The sequence below is a fragment of the Amorphotheca resinae genome, assembly GCF_003019875.1.
Source record: "Amorphotheca resinae ATCC 22711 unplaced genomic scaffold M430scaffold_2, whole genome shotgun sequence".
Taxonomy (NCBI): Eukaryota; Fungi; Ascomycota; class Leotiomycetes; order Helotiales; family Amorphothecaceae; genus Amorphotheca; species Amorphotheca resinae.
This window is the reverse complement of record NW_020194472.1, coordinates 2,557,662-2,583,828: the sequence shown is the minus strand read 5'-3', so window position 1 is coordinate 2,583,828 and position 26,167 is coordinate 2,557,662. Positions and strand designations below refer to the sequence as shown.

The window sequence follows — 26,167 nt, the reverse complement described above, 5'->3', positions numbered from 1 at the left end:
GGGGGGGGGAAGGGAAGTCCTCTATGCTATGATATGTATGAACGACGAGGCAGTGTTCCTACGACGACGCGGCGACAACAACGAGGGTGCGGGAGCGAGCGACAGGGAATCGGTCGAGGGAGACCTTGGTCAAGACAAGGAAGGACAGGAGCTGGCCAAGACGACAAGACAAGATGATTGATGATGTATTGTATTGGACTGAAGAGGGTAATATAAAAGAAGTCCATGTTGTCCGGGCCTCTCTCCAGCTTATGCTGCAGAGGGCACAGGATGGTATCATGCCATAGTAGCATCTCTGGCCCGACGGAGTCCTCTTCCCTGGAAGTTGGGATCGTGGAATCATGGAATCATGGAAGCATTCTGCGGGGGGGCCTGGCGATGTGCATCCCATGTTACCGCATTGGAGGGCAACAACTACAGGAGCCGGCTAGGGAATGCTGTGCAGAAACAGTTTGAAAGCAAAAGGCCGCAATAATAGTCGAGAGCGCCGGTGTGTGGACTGTGTGGAGGTCCATTTTCTTCAAGTCTACCTAAATCCACCCAGGATCTGCACGAGGAGGAGGCTGGAACGGGTTCCATATTATTGATCTCTCACGTGAAAGGAGGTTGTCTTTCTCTTTGCCAGGTACATTCTAATCTCTTATAGTGGTATTATTCATAATCCTGATTAGATATGAATGGATCTCTGTTTCTTGAGACAGATATTCGCCCGTGGAAACGGAGCAGAAATGAGGCCGAACAACAATAACCCTCCGTACCTAAACGCTAAACTGGTAAAACGGAAACTCTAAAATACTCTAAACACAAGTCCAACTGTCCAACGGTAAAGCCATGATTACCTCAGCTCAAGCCTCCCCTTCTGGCCGCCGTTCCATCACGTCACCCAGATGGTCACTGGCCCGCGACCAGTGGTGGTAATAGGCCGGGATTATTTTCTCATTAGTGACATTGATTATTACATGCATTACTTGCATTATTCTTATTCTTATTATGCGTACATGTCCAGTCAGCTAACTGTCAATTGAGCCTCGGCCCAGCGTACGGTGTCCACTGTCCCGTAGGTAGGTAAGGTACCTTACCCAGGTAGCCTGCCCCGTCAACTGCCGGCTGTGTTCGCACGTGAGGCCTGCTCCAGTTTTGATCGCCCTCTGTTCAAACATGGAAGACTCCCAGTATAAGGACGGACTGTCCTGCAGCACTCTCTCCGTCTCTCACATATGTCGATATACCCAGATATGCACTACACCCCAAGATGGCCAAGCTCTGGAAGTCTGCACATACCCGTGAACTATTAATAGTAGCGTGCAGGAGCTTGGACCCTCGCCCTCATTGACCTCGTCTTTAACCGCGATATCGATGTCAACCAAGGTACCATTGCAGTCGACAGTGCTGCAGTATAAACCCAAACTTCATAAAATACCCGGAATCGACCTCGGGCAGTGCGGTCCAAGGTTGTAAGTAAGGGAGGATGAGAAGTCTCATTCGTCGTCGTGGCAAGCTCCCCCGCACTCACGTGATGCCTTACCCCTCATGCCACTTTCTTTGCCAGGGACTAATCATCGGGCGGATGGGGGAAGTCTCTCCATCATCAATCCTCTTCATGATCGTAACTATCCATTTCTGCCTCTCGCATCTTCGTGATATCCACGGCCTGCATCTCCACAAGTTCCATTCCCCACCTTGATCAAGTCCTGCGATTCCACCCTTCCTTCTCCTTGTACCCATCCAAGCTCTCCATCACCTACCTACCTGCCTCTCTCTCCTCAGAGAAGACCCCCTCAACAACAAACCCCTCCCGAGCATGGCCGAGATCATGGCAGAGATGGTCACAGAGCCGAAAGTCCTCGGCAGCCGCCTCGCCGGGAAAGTCGCCATCGTGACGGGCGGCGGCAGCGGCTTCGGCGAAGGCATCGCCAAGCTCTTCGCCGAGGAAGGCTGTAGAGTAGTCGTCGCCGACATAGACCCTGTGGGTGGGGAGCGCGTCGCCGCCTACCACCCGAGGAGCATGTATTTCATCAAGATGGATGTTGCGCGCGAGGAGGACTGGGAGAATCTCATTGAGAACACGCTCGACAAGTTCGGCCGGTTGGACATTTGCGTTAATAATGCGGGCACGAGCTATAGGAACAAGGTGAGTGGCGCTGTTCCCGGGGAGAATGGGTGAGAAGGTATCGATCGGGCGGCTGACTCGATGCTGGATAGCCGTCACTGGAGGTTATTGAGGATGAATTCGACAAGGTATTCAGTGTGAACGTGAAGAGCATCTTCCATGTGAGTTCTTTCTGCCGCCCTCAGTGGCCAAACGAGTCCCCTTATTCCGAATCCGCAATATTGACAAGCATCTAGTGCTCCCGACATTTTATCCCCAATCTCATCAACCAGGGCGAAGGCGGGTCCATGATCAACATTGCATCCATCGGAACCGTCAGGCCTCGCCCCGGCCTCGTCTGGTACAATGCCAGCAAGGCCGCCGTGACGAACGCGACCAAAGGCCTCGCTGCGGAATACGGCGAGAAGAACATCCGCATCAACTCTGTCTGCCCCCTTCTCAGCGGCACTGGCCTGTGAGTCTTCTGGTCCCCCTCTCAAAAACTGCGGCTGACATGGCATAGCTTCGAGACGTTTGTCGGCGTGCCGCACACGGAAGAGAACGTGAAGAAATTCGTATCTAATGTCCCACTTGGGCGGCTGACCCAGCCTTCAGACGTTGCCAATTACTGCCTCTTCCTGGCAAGCGACGAAGCGAAGTTTATCACCGGCACTTGTTTGGAGATTGATGGTGGACGAGCTATTTGATCCTTCGGGAGGCTTGCAGAGAAAAGGACAAAGAAAAAAAAAGAAATATGATGAAAGTAGGAAATTCTAAACTTTTCGTTTTCGACGATCTTAATTCAGCAACTTCGCTCGTTTCCCCAAGCGGCTGTACCTGGGTTCAAGTTCTCGAGCGCCAACTCTCAATCTTCAGTGATGAGCATGCTTACTTGACTACTCCGGCCATGAATAATACTGCCCTACGAGATAAAATGAAAGGGAGTTCCTACAGATGGGGCGAGCGGGTCTTTCTATTATCTAGCCCATGGGCCCGCCTTTTTACCTACTCCGGTATCTATACATCACGTGCGCGCTTCTCGAATCCCCCACTCTCGGCTCTTGTCATCCATCTACGGAACGACCTCCCAGGCTCCCACTGTCTGTCTGCAGTTTCCTACAGGAGCAAGATACCTATCCTTGAAGATGGGGTCCGGTGAGTTTATCACATAGGTCTCGGATAAGGGGATATGCGCGCTCCTTATCTTTCTTTGCTCTTTGACTGTGCATGAGTAGGTGATTGATTGTGACTTCTTTACTTCCATTTACATAGTATCACCTCTCACTCGAGGGAATACTCTTTCTTTCATACAGCTCCTCCGTTCCCCCTCCTTCAACTACGAACCATATCATACCACAGAGCAAAGCTTGAGGTCCCACTCTCAAAACAAGCATGACAGTCACCACCGATCTCCCCTCCTGGGAAGCCCGCGCCCTCGACAAGAAGTCACGCATCCTAACCTCCGTACCACCGCAATACATCCACAGCGACCTCACCCACTCGACCACCGACCCATCCCCCGTGCACTCGCTCGCCGCCCAATACCTCACATCAGAAGAAGTTCTCATCACGAGCCTCGATGCTCCGGCACTCCTAGATCTTATTGCTCAGGGCCGCTTCAGCAGCGTGCAGGTGCTGAACGCGTACACGCACCGCGCGGTCATCGCGCACCAGCTGCTGAACTGCTGTCTGGAATTCCCGTACGCGGCGGCGCTGGCGCGGGCCGAAGCCCTGGATCGGGAGTTTGAGAGCAATGGGAAGAGGACGACGGGCCCGCTGCATGGGTTGCCGGTGTCGGTGAAGGATCAGGTGAGGGTGGTGGGCACGGAGACGACGTGTGGGTTTGTGGGGAACCTGGGGAAGAAGGATGAGGAGGATAGCTTGTTGGTGAGCATCTTGCAGGAGGCGGGCGCGGTGGTGTTTGTCAAGACGAGTTTGAGTATTGGGTGTATGTGGGGAGAGACTGTGAATAATATCATCGGAACTACGAGTAATCCGTTCAATCGCTCTTTCTCGTGTGGGGGATCGAGTGGTGGGGAGGGCGCTCTGATTGGTTTTTGTGGGAGTCCTATGGGTATAGGTTCTGATATAGGGGGGTCGATTAGGAGGTGAGTGATGAAGTTCTCTTCGCGCAGCAAGAGAGAGGAAGGGGAAAAGGAAAGTACCGAATTATAATCATGCTGACTTCTCATAGCCCCTCAGCATATCAAGGCCTCTGGGGTCTGAGACCATCATCCGGCCGGATCCCGTACAGCAATATACTAAACTCCATGGAAGGACAAGAAACGGTTGCCTCGGTTGTCGGACCCATGTCACGTTCACCAGCCTCGCTGGTCCTCTTCACCAAGACCGTCGCTGACGCCGAACCGTGGCTTTCAGATCCCAAGTGCCAGCCAGTACCCTGGCGTGACGAGATCTTCAGATCCGTTACGTCGGGCAGGAAACTGAAAATCGGAATCATGCATTGGGATGGAATTATATTCCCACAGCCACCCATTCGCTGGGGTATGGAAAAACTGGAAGCAGTACTAAAAGCTGCAGGGCACGAAGTGATCCCCTGGAGGATTGACCAAAAGGCCGCTATTTCGATTCTAACCAGAGTCTTTGCGTCTGATGCAAATGGTGACATCGATCGATCGCGTGCTGTTTCCGGCGAGCCTGCTCAGAACCTCCTAACCAACGCCTCTGCTGCGCCGCCTCTCACATTACTTGAGTCTTGGTCCCTGGCATGTGAGCGACTCGCCTTCCAAACGGAAATTCTGAAGCAGTGGAAGAAGACGTCCAAAGTCGGAACTTCCGAGGATGTGATGGATGTCTATCTCACGCCTGTCAATCCGGCCGTTGCTCCGCGACATGGTCACTATGCCAAAGCACGATATTTAGGATACACGGGTACTGTAAACGTGCTAGACTTCTCGTCATGTACGGTGCCGGTGGGCTTTGTTGATCCCGAGCTGCACAAAGCTGATCTGGGAGAGGAACTGGATGCCGCAGGGAAAGAGATTCCGAAGGTGACGGGCGATCTAGATAGACACATCAGAAGCATTTATGAACCCGACGTGTATAAAGGATTGCCTATAACAATGCAGGTTGTTGGTCGGCGGATGGAGGAGGAAAAAGTGCTTGGTGTGGCGACCTTGCTTAAGGAGTTATTGAAAAAATCAAGCTAGACTGAAGAAGCCCTCTGACAAAAAGGAAACATTTCATCCTCCCCGCTCCTGAGAAAAGGGGGAGCATATGTAGAAGGACTCAGAATTTAGAATATAAGATTTAACTATAACACTTGTAGTGAATCATCTTTATTCTTAGTCATTGACTTTCTTTTAACAATAGAGTAAACTAGCCTATAATAATATGGCTTTCTTACATATTTTCATTTGAGGATAGGGTATTGTTGTTGATAACATCTCGAGAAGCATACGAGAATTGGTATGGGAAACACTAGGCACAGTGCCTCGATACAGCCAGTCACCATAGCGGGAGGATCAAGAGACCTAGGTAGCTCTTAGATATAGATATAGAATGGAGAAGAAACCGATAAAATAGCACTATTAGCCAATGTTCAACGCCTTATATCCATGGATCATGTACCTCACTTAGTATTGATGCCTGCTTTTTCCACTTGGGTTTGGATGGCGATCCAGGCATTAGTTATTCTGAGAAGTAGAACTAGAGAATATAATGGCAGGTAATGAAATCCAGGTAGAGATCCACGTCCAAGGACTCGCCAGGGATATACTTTGATGTTCTGAGAAATGGTTGAATGGTGAATGGGCTGTGAGTGACGTTGCGTCCGACGCGAGGCTGACTTCAGGATCCATCAATTCGCGTCTCTCTCCCCAAGAGATCGCGATTCCTCAAGCCGCCATGCTATGGCCACCATAAAACCCATAGAAGGCCGGACGGTAATGCTATCTGCGTGAACCTCGCTCTCGCTCTCGTTCTAACGCTTCTGAAATCAATAGGTGCATCAAATCCAGTCCGGTCAGGTCATCGTTGATCTTTGTTCCGTGGTGAAAGAGCTGGTTGAGAATAGTCTTGATGCGGGGGCGACGAATATAGGTGAATATTCCAGCAGCAGCAGCAGCCTTGAGATTTGTATAGGTATACGTGCTAATGCAATATGCCACACAGATGTGCGATTCAAAAATCAAGGGCTCGAATCCATCGAGGTTCAAGATAATGGCGATGGGATCTCGCCGCATAATTACGAGACCGTGGCGCTGAAACACTACACGTCCAAACTCTCGACCTATTCCGACCTCGCGACTCTTCAGACTTTCGGCTTTCGCGGCGAGGCTTTGTCTTCGCTCTGCGCGCTGTCGCGTTTCTCCATTATAACATGTATGGCGCGGGATGCGCCGAAGGGCACGAAGCTCGAGTTTGAGGTATCGGGGAAATTGAAGGGGAAGAGCACCGTCGCTGCGCAGAAGGGGACTACGGTGATAGTGGAAAACCTCTTCAACAATCTTCCTGTTAGGAGGAGAGAGCTCGAGAGAAATATCAAAAGGGAATGGAGCAGGGTCATTGGTGTCTTGGGCCAATATGCTTGCATTCAGACCGGCATTAAGTTTTCCGTTTCTCAGCAGGCTGCCAAAGGGAAGAAGACGATTTTATTCTCTACTAAGGGCAATCAGACAACCAGGGACAACATCGCCAACGTCTTCGGAGCAAAGACCCTTACGGCCTTGGTGCCTCTCGATTTGACACTGGAATTAGAGCCAACCAGTGGTCCGAGCCAACGGCGGAGCACGCAGGAAGATGGAGGAAAGAAGGATGTTCGCATCGTTGGCCATATCTCACGCCCTGTATCAGGCGAAGGACGACAGACTCCTGATAGGCAAATGTTCTTCGTCAACGCAAGGCCTTGTGGGCTACCCCAAGTTTCCAAGGCTTTCAACGAAGTCTACAAGGCATACAATGCTTCACAATCGCCATTTATATTTGCCAATATAGAACTAGACACTCACCTATATGATGTCAACGTCAGTCCTGATAAGCGGACTATCTTACTCCACGACCAAACCCGTATGTTGGAGAATCTGAAGACGGCTCTCATCGCTCTTTTCGAATCACAGGAATATACGGTACCTGTCTCGCAACTACCCGCGCAGAAGCTGCCATCCTACAAGCAGTTGACGATTAGTCGCGAGAACACCGTCTCTTCCCAGATGCCAAGGATGCCGGTTGAACCCACCGAGCGCGAAGATAGCTCTGAAGATTCTAGCAGAGAGGAGGGCGAAGAAAGAGTTTCAGACAAGACGTCAAATTCTAAAACTAGGGGTGCAGTGTCTAGGGATTCCATGAATCGCGATCGCGAGGCTGTTAGTCTGATTTCGAACTGGATGAGCAGAAAGACTGAGAACCGACCAGAGTTTCAATCTTCAAAGGCTAATAATCAGGGTTCCGTTGGTCTTTCCGCAGAGGATGATTCTGAGAAGCTAGGTGAAGAGAGTGGACAAGTCTTAGCAGAGGACGCTGCTGAAGATGGCTCACCTACCATCAGCCAGAAGTCTCATGCTCACTCCCCCAGATCATCTTTCTCTGTCGCGGACACCGATCAACAGATTGCTGAACAGCAAACAGGGGATGCCCACAGCCAAGAGAGTAGTCCTAGAGTTTCGGAGCCGCCAATTCCTGCTCTTCCGTCACCCGTGAAACCATCCTCCCAAGTTTCAAATTCATTCTCAAGCAGCGCAAGGTCCCAGCGTGCTCCTGCAGAGTTGGCCACTATCACTATTGGCGACCATACCGTGACAAGCTCTATTGGGATACAATACCCCAAGAGACCACGGGTCGATAGTATTTCTAGTACTTCTCGCAAAAGGGGTCGAGCGGAAACACCCAAGCGCCCTCATCCCTCGTTTGGGAGTCGACTCAGCCAGCGATTTGCGGCACCTGGTACAACCCAGCAGTCTATATCAAGCGAAGAAGAGGAAAACGAGGAAGATGAAAGCGAAGCCGAGGAAATTGAAGATGAAACTCGTGATTCTTCTCTTTCTCCTGGTTCGGTGGATCTCCCCGTGCAATCCGAACCTGCTGCGGATGATGAGACAATCGCTGAGCCTTTGTCAAGTCAAGCTGCGATTAAAGAAGAACCCCGATCCTCTCAGCCTGGTTTTGAAGCTCCAGATGATGACGATGAATATGTCGATGAAGACGAAAAGAAAGCCCGAGAAGAGGCAAAAGTCCAAGAGATGATCAAGACTGCCGAGGAAGCATCCGCTCAGCCGTCAGAGGAGAATGTCATGCGGGCTAAAGCCCTCCTCAAAGGAGGCGGACGAAAAAAAGATATGACTTTGAATCTTGTCAAAATTTTGGAAACCAGTACCTCAAAGATTGCCCAGCAACTTCGTACACTGGATGAAGCTCTAAGCACCTACCGCCAATCACCAGCTGCGGAAGCCGGAAATGCCACTCTGGATTCCGAAGAAGCGGAAGAGAAGCTCTCCTTAACCATCTCCAAGAGCGATTTCGCCAAGATGAAAATCATCGGCCAATTCAACCTTGGATTTATCCTGGCCTCCCGCTCCTCGGAGGCGTCCCGCGGGGGAGGCGACGAGATATTTATCATTGACCAGCACGCGTCGGACGAGAAATACAACTTCGAGCGTCTGCAATCAACGACCATCGTGCAATCGCAGCGATTAGTGCAGCCCAAAACCCTCGAGCTCACGGCGCTCGAAGAGGAAATCGTCATGGAGAACAAGCCCGCCCTAGAAAGCAACGGGTTCATTGTCAGCGTCGATTCCAGCGGCAGCATGCCCGTCGGGCAGCGCTGCCAACTCGTCAGCCTCCCCTTGAGTCGCGAGACGACATTCTCGCTCCCGGATCTCGAAGAGCTGCTCGCGCTCCTCGCGGAACAACCGTCTGGCTCGATAGCGGTGCCGAGACCTTCGAAAGTCAGGAAGATGTTCGCGATGAGGGCTTGTAGAAGTAGTATTATGATCGGGAAGACTCTGACAATGCAGCAGATGGGCAAGGTTGTGAGGCATTTGGGAGAGCTGGATAAGCCGTGGAATTGCCCGCATGGAAGACCGACCATGAGACATCTATGTGGTTTGGAAGCTTGGGATCATATGGGTTGGATAGAAGAAGGCGCTTCTTCTTTGGATGGGGAAAGGGGAGGGGGGAGGACTACAACAACTACTACTACTGATTGGGCGGCATATATTAGGAAACATAGGGTCGAGTCTGGATCATTATCATCGTCACCTTGAGAAGCAATATTTTGGAGTTTGGAGGGGATGGGACGCTCCCAAGGTATTAACATTTCTCATTTTCCAATCCCAGATACCATCTAAAACCATAACCGCAAGATACACCAAACCAACCCCTAGCATAAAGCTCCTGCTTCCTGCACGATATAACGCCGGCTAAACAAAGTAAAAAGCAAAAAAAACATGTATCAAAACCATGCAAAAGATGTCTAATAGCATCCATCCAATTACCTCCCACTAACTTTCCTAAACCGTGCTCCCCATCCACTCCCATCGCCTCCTCGACCTTCTTCCGCAAGCTTCCCACTCACATCTCTATCCTTCGCCCAAAAGCCTCCCTTCTTCGGAAAATCAATCCCCGAGGATACCTGTCTGCTCGCGCCAATCATGATGGGCGGAGTTCCCGGTTTCAGCTCACCGTAGCCCTTCGCTTTGAATTCGCGGATCGATGGCTTCTCGCTCACTTGCGGAGATAGGTCTGCGATGTCGCCGCTGCTGTTGCGGATCTCGGTGAGCGGGGATTCGCGGTCAAGTTCGTAGAGGGGTGAGGGTGTGTGGAGGTCCTCTTCTAGTGCTTGCGCGTGTCGCGATGAGAGATCGTCCGAGTCGTAACGTTGGTGCAGAGGCTGGTAGCTGGCTTTCTTGGGGGACGCGGACCGGCTCCGCTTGGTGGTGGCCAGAGAGTCGGCCGTGAACCAGGCTTCTTGGATATTCCCGATCTTGCGAGGGGAGCGTTGCGAGCTGTTGTCGGAAAGGGGGACCTCGGTATAAGAGCCGCGGTTGAGAGGTGCGGATCCTTGAGACTTCCGCTTCAGATCATTGGTAGAGCGAGAAGAGCGAGCTGAGTCGGAAGTGACCTGGTGTTTCAGGCTGGGTAAATCATGACGCGCATCTCGGGATGGTGGGGGTGTTGCTTTGTAGGTTGAGAAGGAGTCGACAGAGCCAGAACGGGTATGGAAGAAGGGTATTGTGGGTGGTCGGGAGAGGTCTTCGTATGCTGCCCCCGAACTGTATTTGCTTTCCAAGGGAGAAGTAAGACGTTTCTCTGACATAGTTGTAGCCACAGACATTGAAGACTTGTTGCGCTTATGGCGAGATGTGAGGTTATCTTCCAGTGGGTTCATGTCAGGAGGAAGCTTCGTGATCTTGCGGAATGTGACAGCAAGATATAGAGAGACCCCCAAAGATATGAAGTAGAATGCGCCGCCTACAGTTGCTAAATAGAAGACCACCGTAGCAAGTATAGGCTCAAGGTCCTGGTTAGAAAGGACCGTAGTCCATGAAGATTCCTGAGTCTTCGAAACCAGAGCGCCGAAGACATAAAATGGCACAATGGATATGTCGAAGAAAGCTGCGAATAGCATATAGGACGCAGATGATGCTGGGGTTCTTCCAGACGGCTTCCTTCCCAGGTGATAGACACCGTAGACTGTGTGGAGAATGGCAATGCCAGGCTGAAGCAGGTCAGCACCTTTTCCGAATGGACAACGTTCCGACCACAACTCACGACTACTCTCAAAATCCACCCCGTAGAGGCGTCGACTTTTCTAATCAGGATCATCATGACCAGTAATCCCACTGAGCACAATAACTCCAAACATCTCAAAACCAGTTGAACTATTCTCATCCATTTTATCCACTTCTTGACGGAGGGGTCCATCGGTTTCACATCTGTGTTTCCTGACGGGAGGATGAAATAGGAGCTATATGTAGTAGTTAGCGTTGCCTCCTTGAGACTTGAAGCTATCGTCAACATACTCTGGATGCTGATTGAAAGAGATTAACGGCCCCTCATGCTTTGGTCGCGGGGGTTTGGGAGCATAGCTTGCGCGTGTGACGGCCTTGGGATCGAAGCTGTTGTAAGGAAGAGAGTTGTCTTGCTTGACAGCATCGTAAAGGAAAGGCTGGTCGACACCCATCGTTGAACAAAGGAAGAACTGCCTCAGCTTGGGAAGCTTCAGCAGGCCGACCAGGAATACGTGACGATGTCTTTTGTACGAACATCAATATCAACCAGGGATGCTCCCCCGTCGTACAGGGAATGACAACAATGAGACAAGGGTCCGGTTGGCCCAGCAACTGTATTGGCCTCCGCGATAAAGAAGTCCGAAGAGCCTCAAATGACGTGGGTACAACGCGACAATGAACATTTTTCCGCGACGCTGGGTTTGCACACGATGTGCCAACTCTATAACGAGGCGGCCTCGCACTCCTACAGCTGATTTCACCCGGCAACTTCGAGCATATACTTCGAAACCTCAAGTTGAAGATGGACGGCCATTCCGGATGGCTGTCATCGGGTCCGGTCCGGCGGGCTTCTATACCGCATACAAGGTCATGTCGAAGATACAGAATTCAATAGTTGATATGTATGAATACCTGCCCGTGCCTTATGGTTTGGTCAGGTTTGGTGTAGCTCCCGACCATCCTGAAGTCAAGGTAGCGTTACTGGTTCTCGAACTTGAATTGAAGCGCCACTAATTTGCCGTCGCAGAATTGCCAGGAGAAATTCGAAGAAGTCGCAGAGTCTCCAAGGTTCAACTACATCGGGAACGTGTCCATTGGGAGTCATTCACGAGCCCTTCCATTAGACATTCTTTTGCCACACTACGATGCGATATTATTTGCATACGGAGCATCAAAGGATCGAAATCTAGGTATCCCTGGAGAAGACAAACTGAAAGGCGTATATTCAGCTCGTGCTTTTGTTGGATGGTACAATGGTCTTCCCGAATACGCAGACTTGGAGCCGGATCTTACCCAAGGGGATGAAGCGGTAGTTATTGGACAGGGAAATGTCGCTCTTGATGTGGCCAGAATCCTTTTGCAAGATCCAGATATTCTGAAATCTACTGATATCACCACGAACGCAATAGAGACTCTAAAGAAAAGCAAAATAAAGAGAGTGCGAGTTGTAGGAAGGAGAGGCCCTTTACAGGTTCGCTCGATCAGCCACATCTTGTTTCCTGCTAACCAGCTCTTTAGGCTGCGTTCACGATCAAGGAGATCCGAGAGCTTGTGAAACTACCAACTGTTGCATTCCATCCTATTGATTCATCACTGCTGCCAGAAGACATCTCAAAGCTACCCCGAGCACCTCGACGTATCATGGAAATTCTCCTGAAGGGATCAAGTGCTTCGGTTTCATCAGCGGCTAAGTCATGGTCACTTGACTTTTGCCTTTCCCCGGCGAGCTTCAATCCAAGCTCTACGTCCCAGTCTCAGCTAGGAGGGGTTTCGTTCGAGAAAACCAAACTGGTTCCGGATTCCTTCGATCCTTCTGCTAAAGCTAGTGGCACTGGCGAAATCATTAACATTCCCTCATCGGTAGCTTTCCGCTCAATAGGATACAAGTCAGAGAGTCTACCTGGGTTCTCGGAATTGGGCATCCCATTCAATGACAGGTTAGGCATCATACCTAATGACCAGTTTGGGCGTGTGATCAAGGCCGATGAGGACTCCGGATCTGCAAAACACCTACCAGGATTGTATTGCGCTGGATGGGTAAAAAGGGGTCCAACAGGCGTCATTGCAAGTACTATGCAGGATGCCTTCTCAACAGCGGATGCAATCGCTGATGATTGGCACTCCCATGCTCCATTCCTGAACGCAGAAAATGGTAGCTCTGGCCTCGGCTGGGATGCAATCAAAGGCGAGGCTGAGGCACGAGGCTGCAGGAGGGTGACCTGGCGTGACTGGCAAAGAATCGATGCTGCGGAAAGAGCCAAAGGTCAAACGAACGGTAAAGAGAGAGAGAAGTTCACAAAAGTAGAAGAGATGCTGTCAGTTCTTGATTGAACAATAAGCAATCATAACGTAAATTCCATGTATTTTTAATTTAAATTACTGCTTGAGCTTCTCAGTGAGCTCTGGCACCTTATCAAATAAATCTCCCACAAGGCCTACATCTGCGACTTGGAAGATTGGTGCATCGGCATCCTTGTTGATCGCTGCAATGACCTTGCTGTCCTTCATTCCTGCCAAGTGCTGGATAGCTCCCGAAATACCTGCGCAAAGATATAATTGGGGAGCCACAACCTTCCCGGTTTGTCCAACTTGCAAGCTGTTGTCGGCATATCCACTGTCCACGGCTGCTCTTGAGGCTCCAACGGCTGCGCCTAAAGCATCGGCTAATGGCAACATGATGCGGTCAAACTCCTCCTTTGATTTTAATCCTCGGCCACCCGACACGACTCTGCTGGCGGTAGCCAAGTCTGGTCTGTCTGATTTTGCGAGGTTTTCCGAGACCCATTCTGTTGCGCTCTCAGCCTTGGGGTCGACCCCGTCTTCGATCGATGCCGATCCACCTTCGGCCGCAGCTGGTGCGAATGCAGTACCCCGAATCGTGATTAACTTTATTGGATCTGAGGATTCGACTGTGGCAATTGCATTTCCAGCGTATATTGGTCGGACAAAGGTCTTTTCGTCCTCGATGGCTGTGATGTCGGAGATTTGCTGGACATCTAGTAATGCGCCCACTCTAGGCATCAGGTTCTTTCCAAAAGCCGTATGCCCAGCAATAACGTGGGTGAACCCTCCCTTCTTGATGTTTTCCGCAAGGAGCGGGGCATAATTCTCTGGGAGTCCCTAGGATATCGTTAGGTGACGATTACTAGATATAGCATACCGGAAACCATACCTTGTCGTAGGCCGCATTGTCAACTGCGATAATCTTCTCAATTCCTGCAACTTTTGCTGCCTCTTCTGCCACAGCCTTAATATTGCCCCCTGCGACAAATGCGGTAATCGACCCTCCCAACTTTTGCGCCGCAGTGACCGCACCTAATGAGCCATGGTTGAGTCTGCCGTCCCTCTGTTCAAGAACAGCGAGTGAGGATAACAGTCGAGCAAGAGCTGAGAGTGAAGCAACAGGCGTAGGACTGGCCCTTGGTGCCAATTGAGTTCGCGCCTGGCGTAAAACAAACTGGCCCACTTTTGAAATCATCTTGAGGATTGATGTGTGAAGGAGAGTCAGAAGGGCATCATCAAGGGTAACAAGTACCAAGCACACGCGATATCCGAGGTTAGGCTGATCATGATCCCGAGCGCCAACGTAGATGCACGTGACCAGGACGCTAACCATTCTTGATCGATCTTTTGGCCTGTCGCGCCTGGATGATCGCGAGTTCACCTCGACAAAAGTATCAAAAGATATCCAACATCACACGCGCCGCGAATCGCAGAATCATCGCGACACCCCACGTGTTGGCAGATGAACCATCACATCGCCAATTCCGGATCCTCTTAACGCGCAGAACCATTCTCCACTGATTAGGGAGTGTCCTGCGACCGTTGCTTAAATTCAGTGAGCTGCAGCTGAAGTACATCCTTTGCGACATCTCGCATCCCCAGAGCCTTCAGAACTCTACAAGATGGATGACGATTCGGTGAACTTTGGCTCGGATGCCGCTGGCGCCACTCCTGGTAGCAACTCCATTCTGGCGCAGCCGCCGCTGCAACAAGAATCTACTCCTTCTGGACAACAAGGCGACTCCACCCAGGAAGACCAAGCTGCAGAAAGTACGTGCTCTCGCCATCTACAACATCTATATCTACTAACGAGGTCTAGCTGCTGATGTTTCGATGGTTGAAGGCGATGCAGATGCCACAACTGAACCCGCCACCAAGGATGGTACATCCGACTCTACCCCTGCCGTTGTATCTGACAACCCTCTTGATGCGCCTGATGCGCCTCGACGTGAAGGCGATGAGATAAAGGATGAAGAGATGGCTGAAGCTCAAGATGACCTTAAAGAAACCCAAGGGCAGGGTGAAGGAGATGGTGCCGCGCAAAGCGGCACTGCAGAGGAGCAAGCTGAGAAGACAAAGACGTCTATCGAAGCATCAGCACGAGAACACCTTATTTCGCAAACGCACTCTATAATCCTGCCAAGTTACAGCACGTGGTTCGATATGCATAAGATCAACAACATCGAAAGAAAGGCGCTCCCGGAATTCTTCAACAACCGAAATCGAAGCAAGACTCCAGCTATTTACAAAGATTACCGTGACTTTATGATCAACACATACCGTCTTAATCCCATTGAATACCTAACTGTGACGGCTTGCCGGAGAAATTTAGCGGGAGATGTGTGTGCTATTATGCGAGTCCACGCTTTCCTCGAGCAGTGGGGTCTTATAAACTACCAGGTAGGTCTTTAGCATAAATGCATCTAGAATAGTATGACTAATGAAATCGTAGGTTGATGCAGACCAAAGACCTTCCAGTGTTGGGCCACCCTTCACGGGACATTTCAAAGTCATTTGCGACACTCCGCGTGGACTCCAGCCATGGCAGCCTGCAGCCGATCCATTGGTCGTTGAGGGAAAGAAGAATGCAGACACCGAGGCAAAGGCTGCTGCAGCGCCTGTAGCCAAGGGTGATTTAAACCTTGAAGTCGGACGGAACATATACGAACCCACCGCAAAGGAGTCGAAACTCAACAATACCACAGAAAAACAAGCAAATGGAGATGCCCCTACAACAAATGGTGCTGAACCAGCAGCCCCACAATCCATCGAAGATGTCGTGAAGGACACTACCGAAAAGGTTCATTGCTTTTCTTGCGGTATTGATTGCACAGTTGTCCACTATCACAACGCTCAGGCGGACCAAGGAACTGGCCCAGGCAAGGTCAAATATGATCTTTGTCCCAATTGCTTCGCAGATGGACGAATGCCAGCAAGCCATCAATCCAGTGTATACGTCAAGATTGAGAATCCTAGGTACAAAGGCATTCCGGAACGTGACGCACCCTGGTCTGATGGTGAGGTGCTTCGGCTTCTCGAAGCTATGGAGCGCTACGATGAGGACTGGGCAGAAGTTGCAGACTATGTCGGTACGCGAACAAAGGAGGAGTGTGTGGTCAAATTTTTGCAATTTGAGATCGAAGACAAGTATCTTGATTCAGAACCCCTCACCCGATCCGCAGGGATGGGCATGCTAGGTTCGCGATCAGGCTTACTTCCTTTCAGCCAGGCGGACAACCCAGTCATGTCTGTCATTGGTTTCCTGGCTGGTCTCACAGAGCCAAGTGTAACCGCAGCCGCAGCAAACAAGAGTGTTGAAGTGATGAAACAAAGCTTACGCGATTCGCTCGAAAAATCCAAGTCATCAGAAAAGGGCAAGGAGAAGCAAGGTGATTCTATGGAGATTGATATTCAACATGACACAACGACCACGACCACGACCACTACGACTACAACTACCACACACTCTCTGAGCGGGCTTGCGACCGTTCCGCTTGCCTCTGCTGCTGCTCGAGCGGGAGGGCTTGCCTCTCATGAAGAGCGGGAGATGACACGGCTTGTCTCGGCTGCAGTCAATGCCACCCTCATGAAGTTCGAACTGAAGCTCAAGCAGTTCAACGAGATGGAGGCAATCCTGCAAGCTGAGCGTCGAGAACTAGAAAGAGGGCGTCAGCAATTATTCTTAGATCGTCTTGCATTCAAGAAGCGGGTTAGGGATGTGCAAGAAGGTTTGAAAGCAGCAGCTGCCACAGGTGGTGAGCAAGGCCTGAGGATGGCTCAGGAGGTTATGTCAGGAGGGGAGAAGATGACTTTCCAGGGTGCAACTCCAGCTGCGGGTAGTGTGCAACCATTGAGTGCTGAGGGTCAAATAAAGAGCTACGACATTTAAGGTTTGCAAAACAGGGTAGTATAATCAGGCGTATTGGGGTTGAGTATGGCAAGTCTGGCCACTGTGATAATGTGCATTAGTCGCAACCTGTAGGCTACTTGGAGTTTCTTGGTTTCTGTGTATTCCTAGAAAATAAAAGGTCACTTAGAACGGTCCCTATGGGTTTGTGCCTGCAAGTCTTTTTCAATAGTTGTATTCGGTTTTGATATCTATCTCATCATCTGAAATCCTAAAATCGTCTGAAAGCTCATCAGAACGAGCTCTGGCGCCTTCTGGTGTCGGTGACCGAAGTTGCGGGGACTCGTCCTCAGCATGATATATCGAATGCAGATCATCGTGAATCGTGCCATCTCCAATTGGCTTATAGTCTTCCAGATTTCCTGCATCCTCGTCTCCAACGTAAGGGGCTTCTTGCTCTTCGAGACTGGGGTGAGCGTTGAACCCCTCACCTTCTGATTCACCTTCTGGTTCATCGGACGATAGCTCCTCTTCGTCCGTTAGATAGGTGACGGCTGAAAGTTCATGCCCGGGACTCTTCTCGCGTATGCCCATTCTCGCCCTCCGGGATCTCCTCTTCGCATTCGCTGCAAAGCTCTCTTCGGGTACGGGAGTTGGTAGCGTCTCCCATGGACTCCAATACTCAACAGAATCTTTCCAATCTACCTCCTCGATCTGATTTCTGCTATGCTTAGGTCGAGCCGGTACCTCTAGAGGTTCGGGTTTGACATCAAAAGGCGTTGTCTGCCCAAGTAACTTCCGTAATCGTTGCTCTTCCATCTGATCTGCCTGCTCATCGAATGCTTCCTCATATACCTCTTGAGCACGCATAAACTCCTTTATCTCTTCTATTTTTCGTTCCCTCGCCTCTTTCAAGCGTGGATTGTGAGGTATGATTTCGTCATCTGATAAGTCCATGAACTCTTCATCTTCCAGGCTGAAATTGCTCATCACATCAGATTCCTGGCTGGGCAGAGGAGCATGATCGGTCTCGAGACCTTCTGATTGCGAGTCTGTTGAATCATCTCTAGTCGTTCCGATGTCAACGCTACTGACAGACGCCCTGGAAAGCCTGCGGGGGCGGCTCAATGACCGAGATCGAGAGCGCCTGGGGATTTCTTGTCGCAACGCATTTTCCACCTCGTCATATGTCATATCAGCCTCATCACCAGAGTTCTCGCCGTCGTCAAACACGTTCAGATGGGATCTTCTGGCGCACCCAACCCAGAACTCGTGACTGTCGCTCTTCAGGCCCAAGATTTTCACAGCCGCTTCCACGTCGTCTGTATTGACCTCGGCGCGTTTGAACTTCCTCGAACTTGTAGCTCGTTGCCTGGACATAGTGCAGAAGAGTGTGGTTGATATAAGTCGTTTCGTAATGCTCACCGCAAGAGAATGGAAATCCCCAAATGCCGTAGCTCGAATAGCTGGTGTCTCACCTGGCTCAGCCAAAGCCTGCCAGTTATCTTCTTCCCGAGGCTCACCAGGATTCATGAAGATTCTATGAGACAATTCAAGCCAGTTTTTGAGATTGAGTAGGTTTGCTGCAGGGAGGGTTTCCTCTATGCTTTCTTCACCATTCTCCTTCCTTTGGTGCTCTATCTCTCTACTGAGATAGGTAGTAAGCAGCCAGGAATTGCCCCATTTATTCTTTTCTTTCTTCTCTTCTGAACATTCCTGCCGGGATGCAAGAGCCTCTCCAGCTCTTTCCAGCAAGCCACAGCATTCGCCACTGATTTCAAAGGCAGCTGGAAGATCCGCGTAGCTGAGGGGATTCTTGCGTATATCGTCTTTCTCCTTCATCCCTTGGTGCAGAACTTGGATATACTCCTGTACTTCAAGTTCCGATTTACTCCCGATTCGAAGTGCAATCCCTCGGACATCATTCCTGCCCAACCTGGACAATGCCGAGAAAAAAATATCCTTCTCTTCCGAGGTCCATATTGACGACCCAATCTGACTTTCCGGGAGAGGTGTGTAATCAGCAAGGACGGTTCTTGCAACTGCATCGTGTATCTCAATGTTCAGAAGTTCTCGATAATCGTTGTTGTAGAATTTCTTTAGGCGTTTTGCTCTGGCTTCACTAGCTGGCTTTTCCTCCGCCTTCCGCTTTGATTGAGTGCCCGCGGCACGCCTTGTGGGTGATTTGATATCTCCTGGGGATTGAGGCGGTTGGAAATTGGCAGCCCATTGTAATGCATCATCACGAGTCTTCTGGTCTATCTGTGAACTCGCAGCTGAACCATGCAGCGAATCTTCCTCGTCACGAGACCGATTTTTTACGCTTCTGCTTCTGCTTCTAGTCTGGTGTCTCTGTGAACTGGCTCTGGAGACTCGAGAGATCTGAAGTTCCTCATCGGAATTCCGGTCAACATCGGACGGTTCTTCGTAGACAGATCCAGAGTCTTCGTCCAAATATGGGACCTCGATCCCAAGATCGTCAAGGTTCTCAGCGTCCATATTTCTGCTTTCGCCCCTGTTTTAGGCGTTTTCTCCGAACTGTATTCTCTGTTCTTGCAGTCCACATAATTTGGGGGGAGGGAACCAGACTTGCGAGCTGTGGGAACGAAGGCCAATGCTATAAGAAATCCAGCGGATGGATTTTCCTAGTAACGTAAGGTAGGTAGAGATTGAGGATCTGATTGATATCTCTACCCCCTGGTCGAGAAACCGTTGCCGGCCGAGCAAGGGTTCGCGTCTCGCTTCGCGCGCCAATGCATCTATCCCGTATGGCAAAATTCCCGGACATCGACATCAGCATCGACTTGCGACGACCCTGATGGATCCCTCAGTATGCCTCAAGCTTCGAGAGGATGGATAGGGCTCTTCCAGAGATGGAATCTTGGCACTAGGCCCCCAACCTTACGTCGATTTGCGACAGCTTCGACATCTTCCCCGACAATAGTTGACCCAAGCCCGCCCCTAAAAATCCGTCTGCGCCAGTATCAAGAAGAATGCATCCAGGCAGTGCTTTCTCATTTAGAGCAAGGGCACAAACGCCTTGGGATATCTTTGGCTACTGGCAGTGGTAAAACTGTAGGTTGTGTCCCCCCTCTATATGGATCTTACTGACCATCGAAGGTTATCTTTACACAACTAATTGACCGCGTTAAACCTCATACCGAAACCGCTACGCAAACACTGATATTGGCACATCGACAAGAATTGGTGGAGCAAGCAGCTCGACATTGTAGCAATGCATATCCCACAAAGAAAGTCGAGATTGAAATGGGCCCAATGCATGCTAGTGGGTATGCAGACATCACTGTGGCAAGCATCCAAAGTATCGTGTCTGGCGACCGCATGTCCAAGTTCAATCCTAGCCTTTTCAAACTCGTACTTGTCGATGAAGCACATCATATTGTGGCTCCGGGATATATGAGGACTCTGGATTATTTCGGACTTTCGAAGGCACAACCATCGTCTCCGGCTCTTGTCGGGGTATCTGCGACAATGTCAAGGTTCGATGGTTTAAGACTAGGCGCGGCTATTGACCAGATAGTATACCACAAGGACTATATTGATATGATAGGGGAGAAATGGCTTTCGGATGTGACGTTCACTACTGTTCAGTCGAAGGTCGATATATCTCGGGTGAGAAAAGGGGCCAATGGCGATTTTCAACCCGGCGAATTGTCTCAGGCGGTCAACAATGAACAGACAAACCAAATTACCGTCCGTAGCTGGCTTGCTAAGGCCGGATCGAGGAAGTCGACGTTGGTCTTCTGCGTTGATCTTGCTCATGTAGCAGGATTGACCAACACGTTTCGAAAGCACGGTATAAATGCACAATTTGTTACAGGCGATACCCCTAAGCTTGAACGAAGTGCTCGCCTTGAGTCTTTCAGAAAAGGCGAATTTCCAGTGCTTGTGAACTGCGGGGTTTTCACTGAGGGAACCGATATTCCTAATATTGATTGTGTATTACTCGCACGTCCAACCAAGTCTCGCAACCTTCTTGTCCAGATGATCGGTCGAGGCATGAGACTGCATCCGGGAAAGAAAGATTGCCACATCATTGATATGGTGGCTAGTCTAGAGACGGGCATAATCACCACCCCAACTCTGTTCGGACTTGACCCTCAGGAGGTTTTGGAGAGTGCTACAGTAGAGGACATGAAGGATCTTCAAGAACGAAGGGAGGCGGAGATGGCAAGGAAGAACGTTGCTGGATCTTTGAACACCAATTCTGGGTCTTCTTTCCCGGTATCAAAGAACATTACGTTCACTGATTACGAGTCGGTCTTCGATCTAATTAGTGACGCATCCGAAGAACAGCATATCAGAGCTATGTCACCACACGCCTGGGTCTGCGTCCACAAGGATCGATATGTCCTGACAAATTCAGACGGCTCATACCTGAAATTAGAAAAAGACAACGCTGCGGATTCCAACGGGAGCTATCTTGTTTCAGAAACTGTTCGTCTTTCTGGAGCAATATCGAAGGCTCCCTTCATGAAGCCTCGGCCGATCGCACGAGCGCTTACATTCACGGATGCACTTCACGCGGCGGATACCTATGCACATAAAAAATATCCGTACAAAGTCATCTCTCGAAATCAATCTTGGCGGAATAGCCCCGCAAGCGACGGGCAGCTTGCGTTCCTCAACAAGCTTCGCTCAAAAGATGAGCAATTAACTGGGGATAGCATCACAAAAGGGAAGGCCGCCGATATGATCACCAAAGTCAAGCATGGCGCACGGGGAAGATTTGCCACTCTCGAGGCAGATAGGAGGAGAATGGATAGAGCCAAAGTAAAGGTAGAACAGGAACAGGCGCTACGGGAGAGGGAAAAGGTTAGCGTGGGACCTTTACAATAACAAAGGGCCCTCAGATTTTCATTTCTTGCGATACCCCCACAGTTTGTTTTTAAGTGCCCTAGAAAGGGCTCGGCTTGATTATTGCTATTTAGATGCAGTTTGAGAGAAGTTAGACTCAATGATGCATTTACAAACCGTTTATTCGAGTATCTTCCATACTAGATTCTTCTTCAAAGGACGAACCTGCGGGAACCATATGGGAGGGGTAACAATATCTCATCTTTTTCCTTCTTTGAGAATAACCTTTGCATCTACCCAGATGTCTTGAATGTCTTGTCTTTCTATTAGTGATATCTGTAGTTCTTAGTTGTTCCCTTACAATTTTCAAGAAAGGAGTTATAATTCTCAGAAAATTGGTAAAATGGGTGTGCTGCTCATCCTTCTCCGGGTTCGGCATGTCTGTTCTCAGTCTATCCACCAAGTCTCCATCGCAACTGCCAAATTCAGATTGCACTTCTCCTACCGTCCTCAGGCCACGTCGTTGACCTGCTGCAGCTGCCGAAAAGGAAAAGCGGATGTGCTCCTCAGGCCGCGATAGCGACGACATCGTCAAGGAACACATCGAAAAGGGGTTCGTTCTATTTCTTTATTCCGGGTCGTCCTCAGGCCTCACAACGACATCGTTCTCCAAAGTCGTCCTCAGGCTCTGGCGGCGACATCATAGACTGTCACGGTCACGCATAAATAAACAAACGTTGGTGGTGCTGGCATCTGTGAACTTCTTCACTCTTCTTCCACTCTCCTTCCACTCTCCACTCTCCACTCTCCTTCTTTATCTGGATTGTGATTCTTGATATCAGACATACAGAGAAACGACGAAGGTTGTCAGATCAGGGTTTGTCCTGTGTGCCAGAGGACTTTGGAGTGCGGAGAAGGTTGGGTGTGAGGTAAGTCTGGTAGAGGAATCTTTGAAGGGGTGGTCTCCAAGAAGTTCCTCTTGGACAGATACTTCCTCAGACAGACATCTCCTCAGACACTCTTGTACAGCATCCGCGGATCAAAGGTCATCAGACGGAAGCTCTCCGGTCACTCTCCACGGTCACTCTCCACAGCTACTCCACACACAATCCACTCCACAAGCACTCCCCAGACAGTCACTCATCTGACAGACACCATTTTGACAAACACATCTCTGACAGGGAACCCCCTCAGACAGATTCTCCACAGATCTTCAACAACATACAAGTCCCAGGTCTCTCTCAAAAGCGACGTCTTTTCAGACAAGGTCTGGCAGACACCCTCACAAACAGACACCCTCAGGCATAAGCTCTTCAGACGGAAGCTTCCTTGCAGAAGCCCTCATACAGATTCTCTCATCTCTTCGACAATCTCGAGTCCCAAGCCCTTGCCAAAAGCGACTCTATCAGCCGAGATCTATCAACATGGCAAGCCGCGAAGATGCTCCAGACAGAGAGAATTCGTCTGGACCTCTCTCCCTTGTTCCACGGAATCGATCACTCTCCGCTCCTCCTCCTCGTTATGCGCCTAAGATCATTCATGATGGCAAAGGTAAGTACTGCGCTCAGGCTCCAACTGAATCGATCATTGACATAACCTCAGGAGGTCCCGGATACCCCGAGTACCAGCCTAACTGCACTAACATTGTTCGAGGTGGATTCGGTGTCATCAACGAGAATGTAAGACCCGGTCCGATTGCGTTGAGAGCCTTCCCGCCCCCTAACAATGCGGCCTACGAAAATGCTCTCAAAGGCCACGGTATCAAGCATATCGACCATGCTAAGGTCCAGGCGAAGAATTACCCTAAGTTTGTCTCACAAACCACCATTAGGCGGTCTGAACACATTGTGCTCGGCGAACAGAATAGGAAGACGGTCGTCGGCCATGCGAAGAGCCGCAAGCCTGCACATGAGCTGCTGCTGTCAATTACCGAGGCCGTCGAGGATACTTCGTCCACTTCTGACTCCAGCACTATACTCACTCCCAGCTCAAGCACTGAGGCGAATGAGAAGACTGAAGAGAAGGCTGGAGAGGAGGCTAAGAATCCCAACCTACATATGGAGCCCCACAGTGAGGGAGAGAAGCTGGCCCGTACCATCAACTTTCAGCGGACCCCATGGGTTACGACAACTCCAGGAGTCAGTGGTGAGATCTATACAGCCGAAGAGCAGCGCAAGGACTTTGTCGACAATGTCAACAAGTCTGGTAGCCAACTTGGGTACTGCAGTAAATGCATGAAGAGACACATCCCTCCTGGACCTCCAATTACACTTGCTGATCGCGACACTTGCGGCGCAGATCTCCCAGAATGGTTCCCAAGCCATCTAGTGGATAAGCCTTGGGATACATTCACGGCAATGATGAATGAGCTAATTGAGTTGGAGGAGCTAACCGCCGACCCTATTAAAGGGGACCCCAACAAGCCTCCGTGGGATTTTGAGTATCATGATGCCGACGAAAAATGGGCAGCGGTGGGACGTCGAGAGGGTTGGTGGAAGTGCCGGAGCGGTCCTGAGGCGCCAATGGTAGAGCAGACGTGCACCCTATGCCATAGCATGACGAGAGAAAAGGTTCCCACTGCTGGCGAGACACGCAAGGCGCTTGAGGATCGAAAGAAGTTTCTTCAGGACTTCATCGATTCACAGTCCCGGGCCGTTGGAGAGAGGGATAAGGAGATCGCTCTGGAGCTCATGCGCACTCGCGGATTCTCCTATTTTAGACGACTTGAGCCGACTGATGGTGAAGTCCCTCCAGACGACTCGGATTCGGGCAAGTCTATCGTTTGTAGCGAGTCCTCTTCCATCAGTACCTTCTTCCTCTGAGGCGTATTGACGAAATCGCGGGCGTTACGGCGTGGAGCTACCTCTCTTGCCAGACGGTCAGTTGTCTTTTGCCTTGGATGGTTCACCTTTGTTCTCAAGGGACCTCATACATAGGTATTTTTTTATTCCAGGGCGTGGAGGATACCAGGGGAGATAATCTCGTCGGTTGTCTTCAAAATTTCTGCTTTCGATGTGCTCGGACTTGCGCCTTCTTTTCTTTTTCCTCTTTCCAGGCGTAGTGGGGGATACCGTGGCATGGGAGGGTCTCAAAATACATTGTCCTTTGGGCCAGCATTTGACTCTTTCCAGGAGCCCTTAGGATTGCTTGCGTATGGGGGGTTCTCTGGCTACCTTGCTGGCTGGGGATGATTCTACGATTTGTTTTCTCTGCGTTGCGAAAATGCGCTCTGTTTGTAGACCACAGCTACTTACAATATGAATCCGTTACAGAATTAAGGAGGCAATTGAGATGGTACGTAGATGTAGGAGCGTGAGGTAGATGCAATATATGCAACCCCCCCCCCCCCTCCTCCTCCCCCTCCTCCCCCAAAAAAAGTCCCTCCTACTCTCCAACGACCCTATGGAATAGAGAAGATAGCCGTTCTACTCTAATGTATATGATCCAATCATGGTTCCACGGTGAGAAGAGAAAAAGAAAAATCCCTCCGCTAAGGTGCGTGGTATGGATAATAGATGTGTGCAAAGTGATTTATGGATTTTTTTGATTTTTTTGGAAAAAAAAAAATCATTGCAGAAAAACAAGGGAGGGGGTATTGGCATGGGAATGGAGTGAAAAAGAAAAATGAACCTTGTATTTTCAAAGTTCAGTACCTATCAATCAATCAATCAATCAATCTGTACCTAAGGTATGTACCTACAGTAGGTAAATAATGACTACAGAAATCCAATCCAATCCCAATCCCAATCCCATGCCGGCTTACATATAAAAACCACAGTAAGCTGGCAAACACACAACAATCACCAAAGGACAGATGGCCGAGCTGGTTATGGCGCCAGGTTAAGGTGTCTCCCTTAGCATACAGTTTCCTGGTCACGAAAGTGGCGTGGGTTCGAGTCCCACTCTGTTCATTTGCTTTTGTTTTTGTGATTTTTTTGAGGGGGGAACTTGGAAGGGGCGTGTTGAGAGAGAGGGGGGTTTTGGGGGTGGGGATGGATGAGGGAGCGGGTTGTTTTTGTTTTTGTTTTGTTTTTTTTTTTTGGGCGGTTGGATTGGGGACGGGATGCATAGATGCATGGATGGATGGATGGATGTATGTAGGCATGTATGTATGTAGGTATGCATGCAGATATGTATATGTATGTAGGTACCTACCTACCTATGTACAGAATGTATGTATGTATGCATGCATACTCCAATATACCTAAGATAAGTACGTCGGTAGATGGAATTGGGCAGAACCTAGAATATTCCTTCGTGTCTGCAATGTGCACGTGATGTCCCCAGAACCCGGCGTCCCGTTCCTCGGTTGAAGGGGGCCTGCTCTACCTAGGATTCTTTCTTTCTGATGAGTATTCGCGAAATGACAAGTTTCAGTATTTGATTGAGTTTCAGTTGTTTTAGTGATGGATGGTTTCGCTAGATTATTGGGAAGATTGGAGG

The 26,167-nt window shown here is 50.0% G+C and overlaps 10 protein-coding genes across 10 annotated transcripts; 7 read left to right on the top strand and 3 right to left on the bottom strand.

Moving 5' to 3' along the window:
* Positions 1–1,822: 1,822 nt before the first annotated feature.
* On the top strand, positions 1,823–2,796 carry M430DRAFT_95442 (hypothetical protein; the record flags this gene model as incomplete). Its single annotated transcript, XM_024869891.1, has 4 exons — positions 1,823–2,131; positions 2,203–2,271; positions 2,347–2,564; positions 2,613–2,796. The coding sequence occupies 4 exons, from the start codon at positions 1,823–1,825 to the stop codon at positions 2,794–2,796; spliced, it is 780 nt and encodes a 259-aa protein (XP_024724408.1).
* Positions 2,797–3,254: 458 nt separating this feature from the next.
* M430DRAFT_33383 (hypothetical protein) lies at positions 3,255–5,271 on the top strand. The gene is made up of 2 exons (XM_024866360.1): positions 3,255–4,197; positions 4,284–5,271. Exons 1-2 carry the CDS (start codon positions 3,482–3,484, stop codon positions 5,257–5,259), a joined length of 1,692 nt encoding a protein of 563 aa, XP_024724407.1. The 5' UTR covers positions 3,255–3,481; the 3' UTR covers positions 5,260–5,271.
* A 677-nt stretch (positions 5,272–5,948) lies between these two features.
* On the top strand, positions 5,949–9,353 carry M430DRAFT_134616 (hypothetical protein). The gene is made up of 3 exons (XM_024862364.1): positions 5,949–5,994; positions 6,055–6,151; positions 6,224–9,353. The coding sequence occupies exons 1-3, from the start codon at positions 5,962–5,964 to the stop codon at positions 9,307–9,309; spliced, it is 3,216 nt and encodes a 1,071-aa protein (XP_024724406.1). The 5' UTR covers positions 5,949–5,961; the 3' UTR covers positions 9,310–9,353.
* On the bottom strand, positions 9,347–11,287 carry M430DRAFT_64317 (hypothetical protein). Its single transcript, XM_024869099.1, has 3 exons — positions 11,068–11,287; positions 10,817–11,012; positions 9,347–10,763 (listed from the first exon to the last, which is right to left on the bottom strand). The coding sequence occupies exons 1-3, from the start codon at positions 11,226–11,228 to the stop codon at positions 9,537–9,539; spliced, it is 1,584 nt and encodes a 527-aa protein (XP_024724405.1). The 5' UTR covers positions 11,229–11,287; the 3' UTR covers positions 9,347–9,536.
* A 164-nt stretch (positions 11,288–11,451) lies between these two features.
* Positions 11,452–13,205, top strand: M430DRAFT_134610 (hypothetical protein; the record flags this gene model as incomplete). The annotated part of the gene is made up of 3 exons (XM_024862363.1): positions 11,452–11,748; positions 11,804–12,247; positions 12,295–13,205. The coding sequence occupies 3 exons, from the start codon at positions 11,452–11,454 to the stop codon at positions 13,105–13,107; spliced, it is 1,554 nt and encodes a 517-aa protein (XP_024724404.1). The 3' UTR covers positions 13,108–13,205.
* M430DRAFT_95521 (hypothetical protein) lies at positions 13,153–14,254 on the bottom strand (the record flags this gene model as incomplete). Its single annotated transcript, XM_024869895.1, has 2 exons — positions 13,153–13,896; positions 13,949–14,254. The coding sequence occupies 2 exons, from the start codon at positions 14,252–14,254 to the stop codon at positions 13,153–13,155; spliced, it is 1,050 nt and encodes a 349-aa protein (XP_024724403.1).
* Positions 14,255–14,681: 427 nt separating this feature from the next.
* M430DRAFT_16511 (hypothetical protein) lies at positions 14,682–16,948 on the top strand (the record flags this gene model as incomplete). Its single annotated transcript, XM_024863475.1, has 3 exons — positions 14,682–14,829; positions 14,879–15,459; positions 15,512–16,948. 3 exons carry the CDS (start codon positions 14,682–14,684, stop codon positions 16,946–16,948), a joined length of 2,166 nt encoding a protein of 721 aa, XP_024724402.1.
* A 621-nt stretch (positions 16,949–17,569) lies between these two features.
* On the bottom strand, positions 17,570–19,090 carry M430DRAFT_89684 (hypothetical protein; the record flags this gene model as incomplete). Its single annotated transcript, XM_024869655.1, has 1 exon — positions 17,570–19,090. A coding segment is annotated over one exon (1,521 nt), but the record flags the coding sequence as incomplete, so codon positions are not given.
* A 621-nt stretch (positions 19,091–19,711) lies between these two features.
* On the top strand, positions 19,712–21,903 carry M430DRAFT_115859 (hypothetical protein). Its single transcript, XM_024861608.1, has 2 exons — positions 19,712–19,981; positions 20,027–21,903. Exons 1-2 carry the CDS (start codon positions 19,739–19,741, stop codon positions 21,764–21,766), a joined length of 1,983 nt encoding a protein of 660 aa, XP_024724400.1. The 5' UTR covers positions 19,712–19,738; the 3' UTR covers positions 21,767–21,903.
* Positions 21,904–23,148: 1,245 nt separating this feature from the next.
* On the top strand, positions 23,149–24,546 carry M430DRAFT_56479 (hypothetical protein; the record flags this gene model as incomplete). Its single annotated transcript, XM_024868611.1, has 2 exons — positions 23,149–23,275; positions 23,378–24,546. The coding sequence occupies 2 exons, from the start codon at positions 23,149–23,151 to the stop codon at positions 24,544–24,546; spliced, it is 1,296 nt and encodes a 431-aa protein (XP_024724399.1).
* Positions 24,547–26,167: the final 1,621 nt, after the last annotated feature.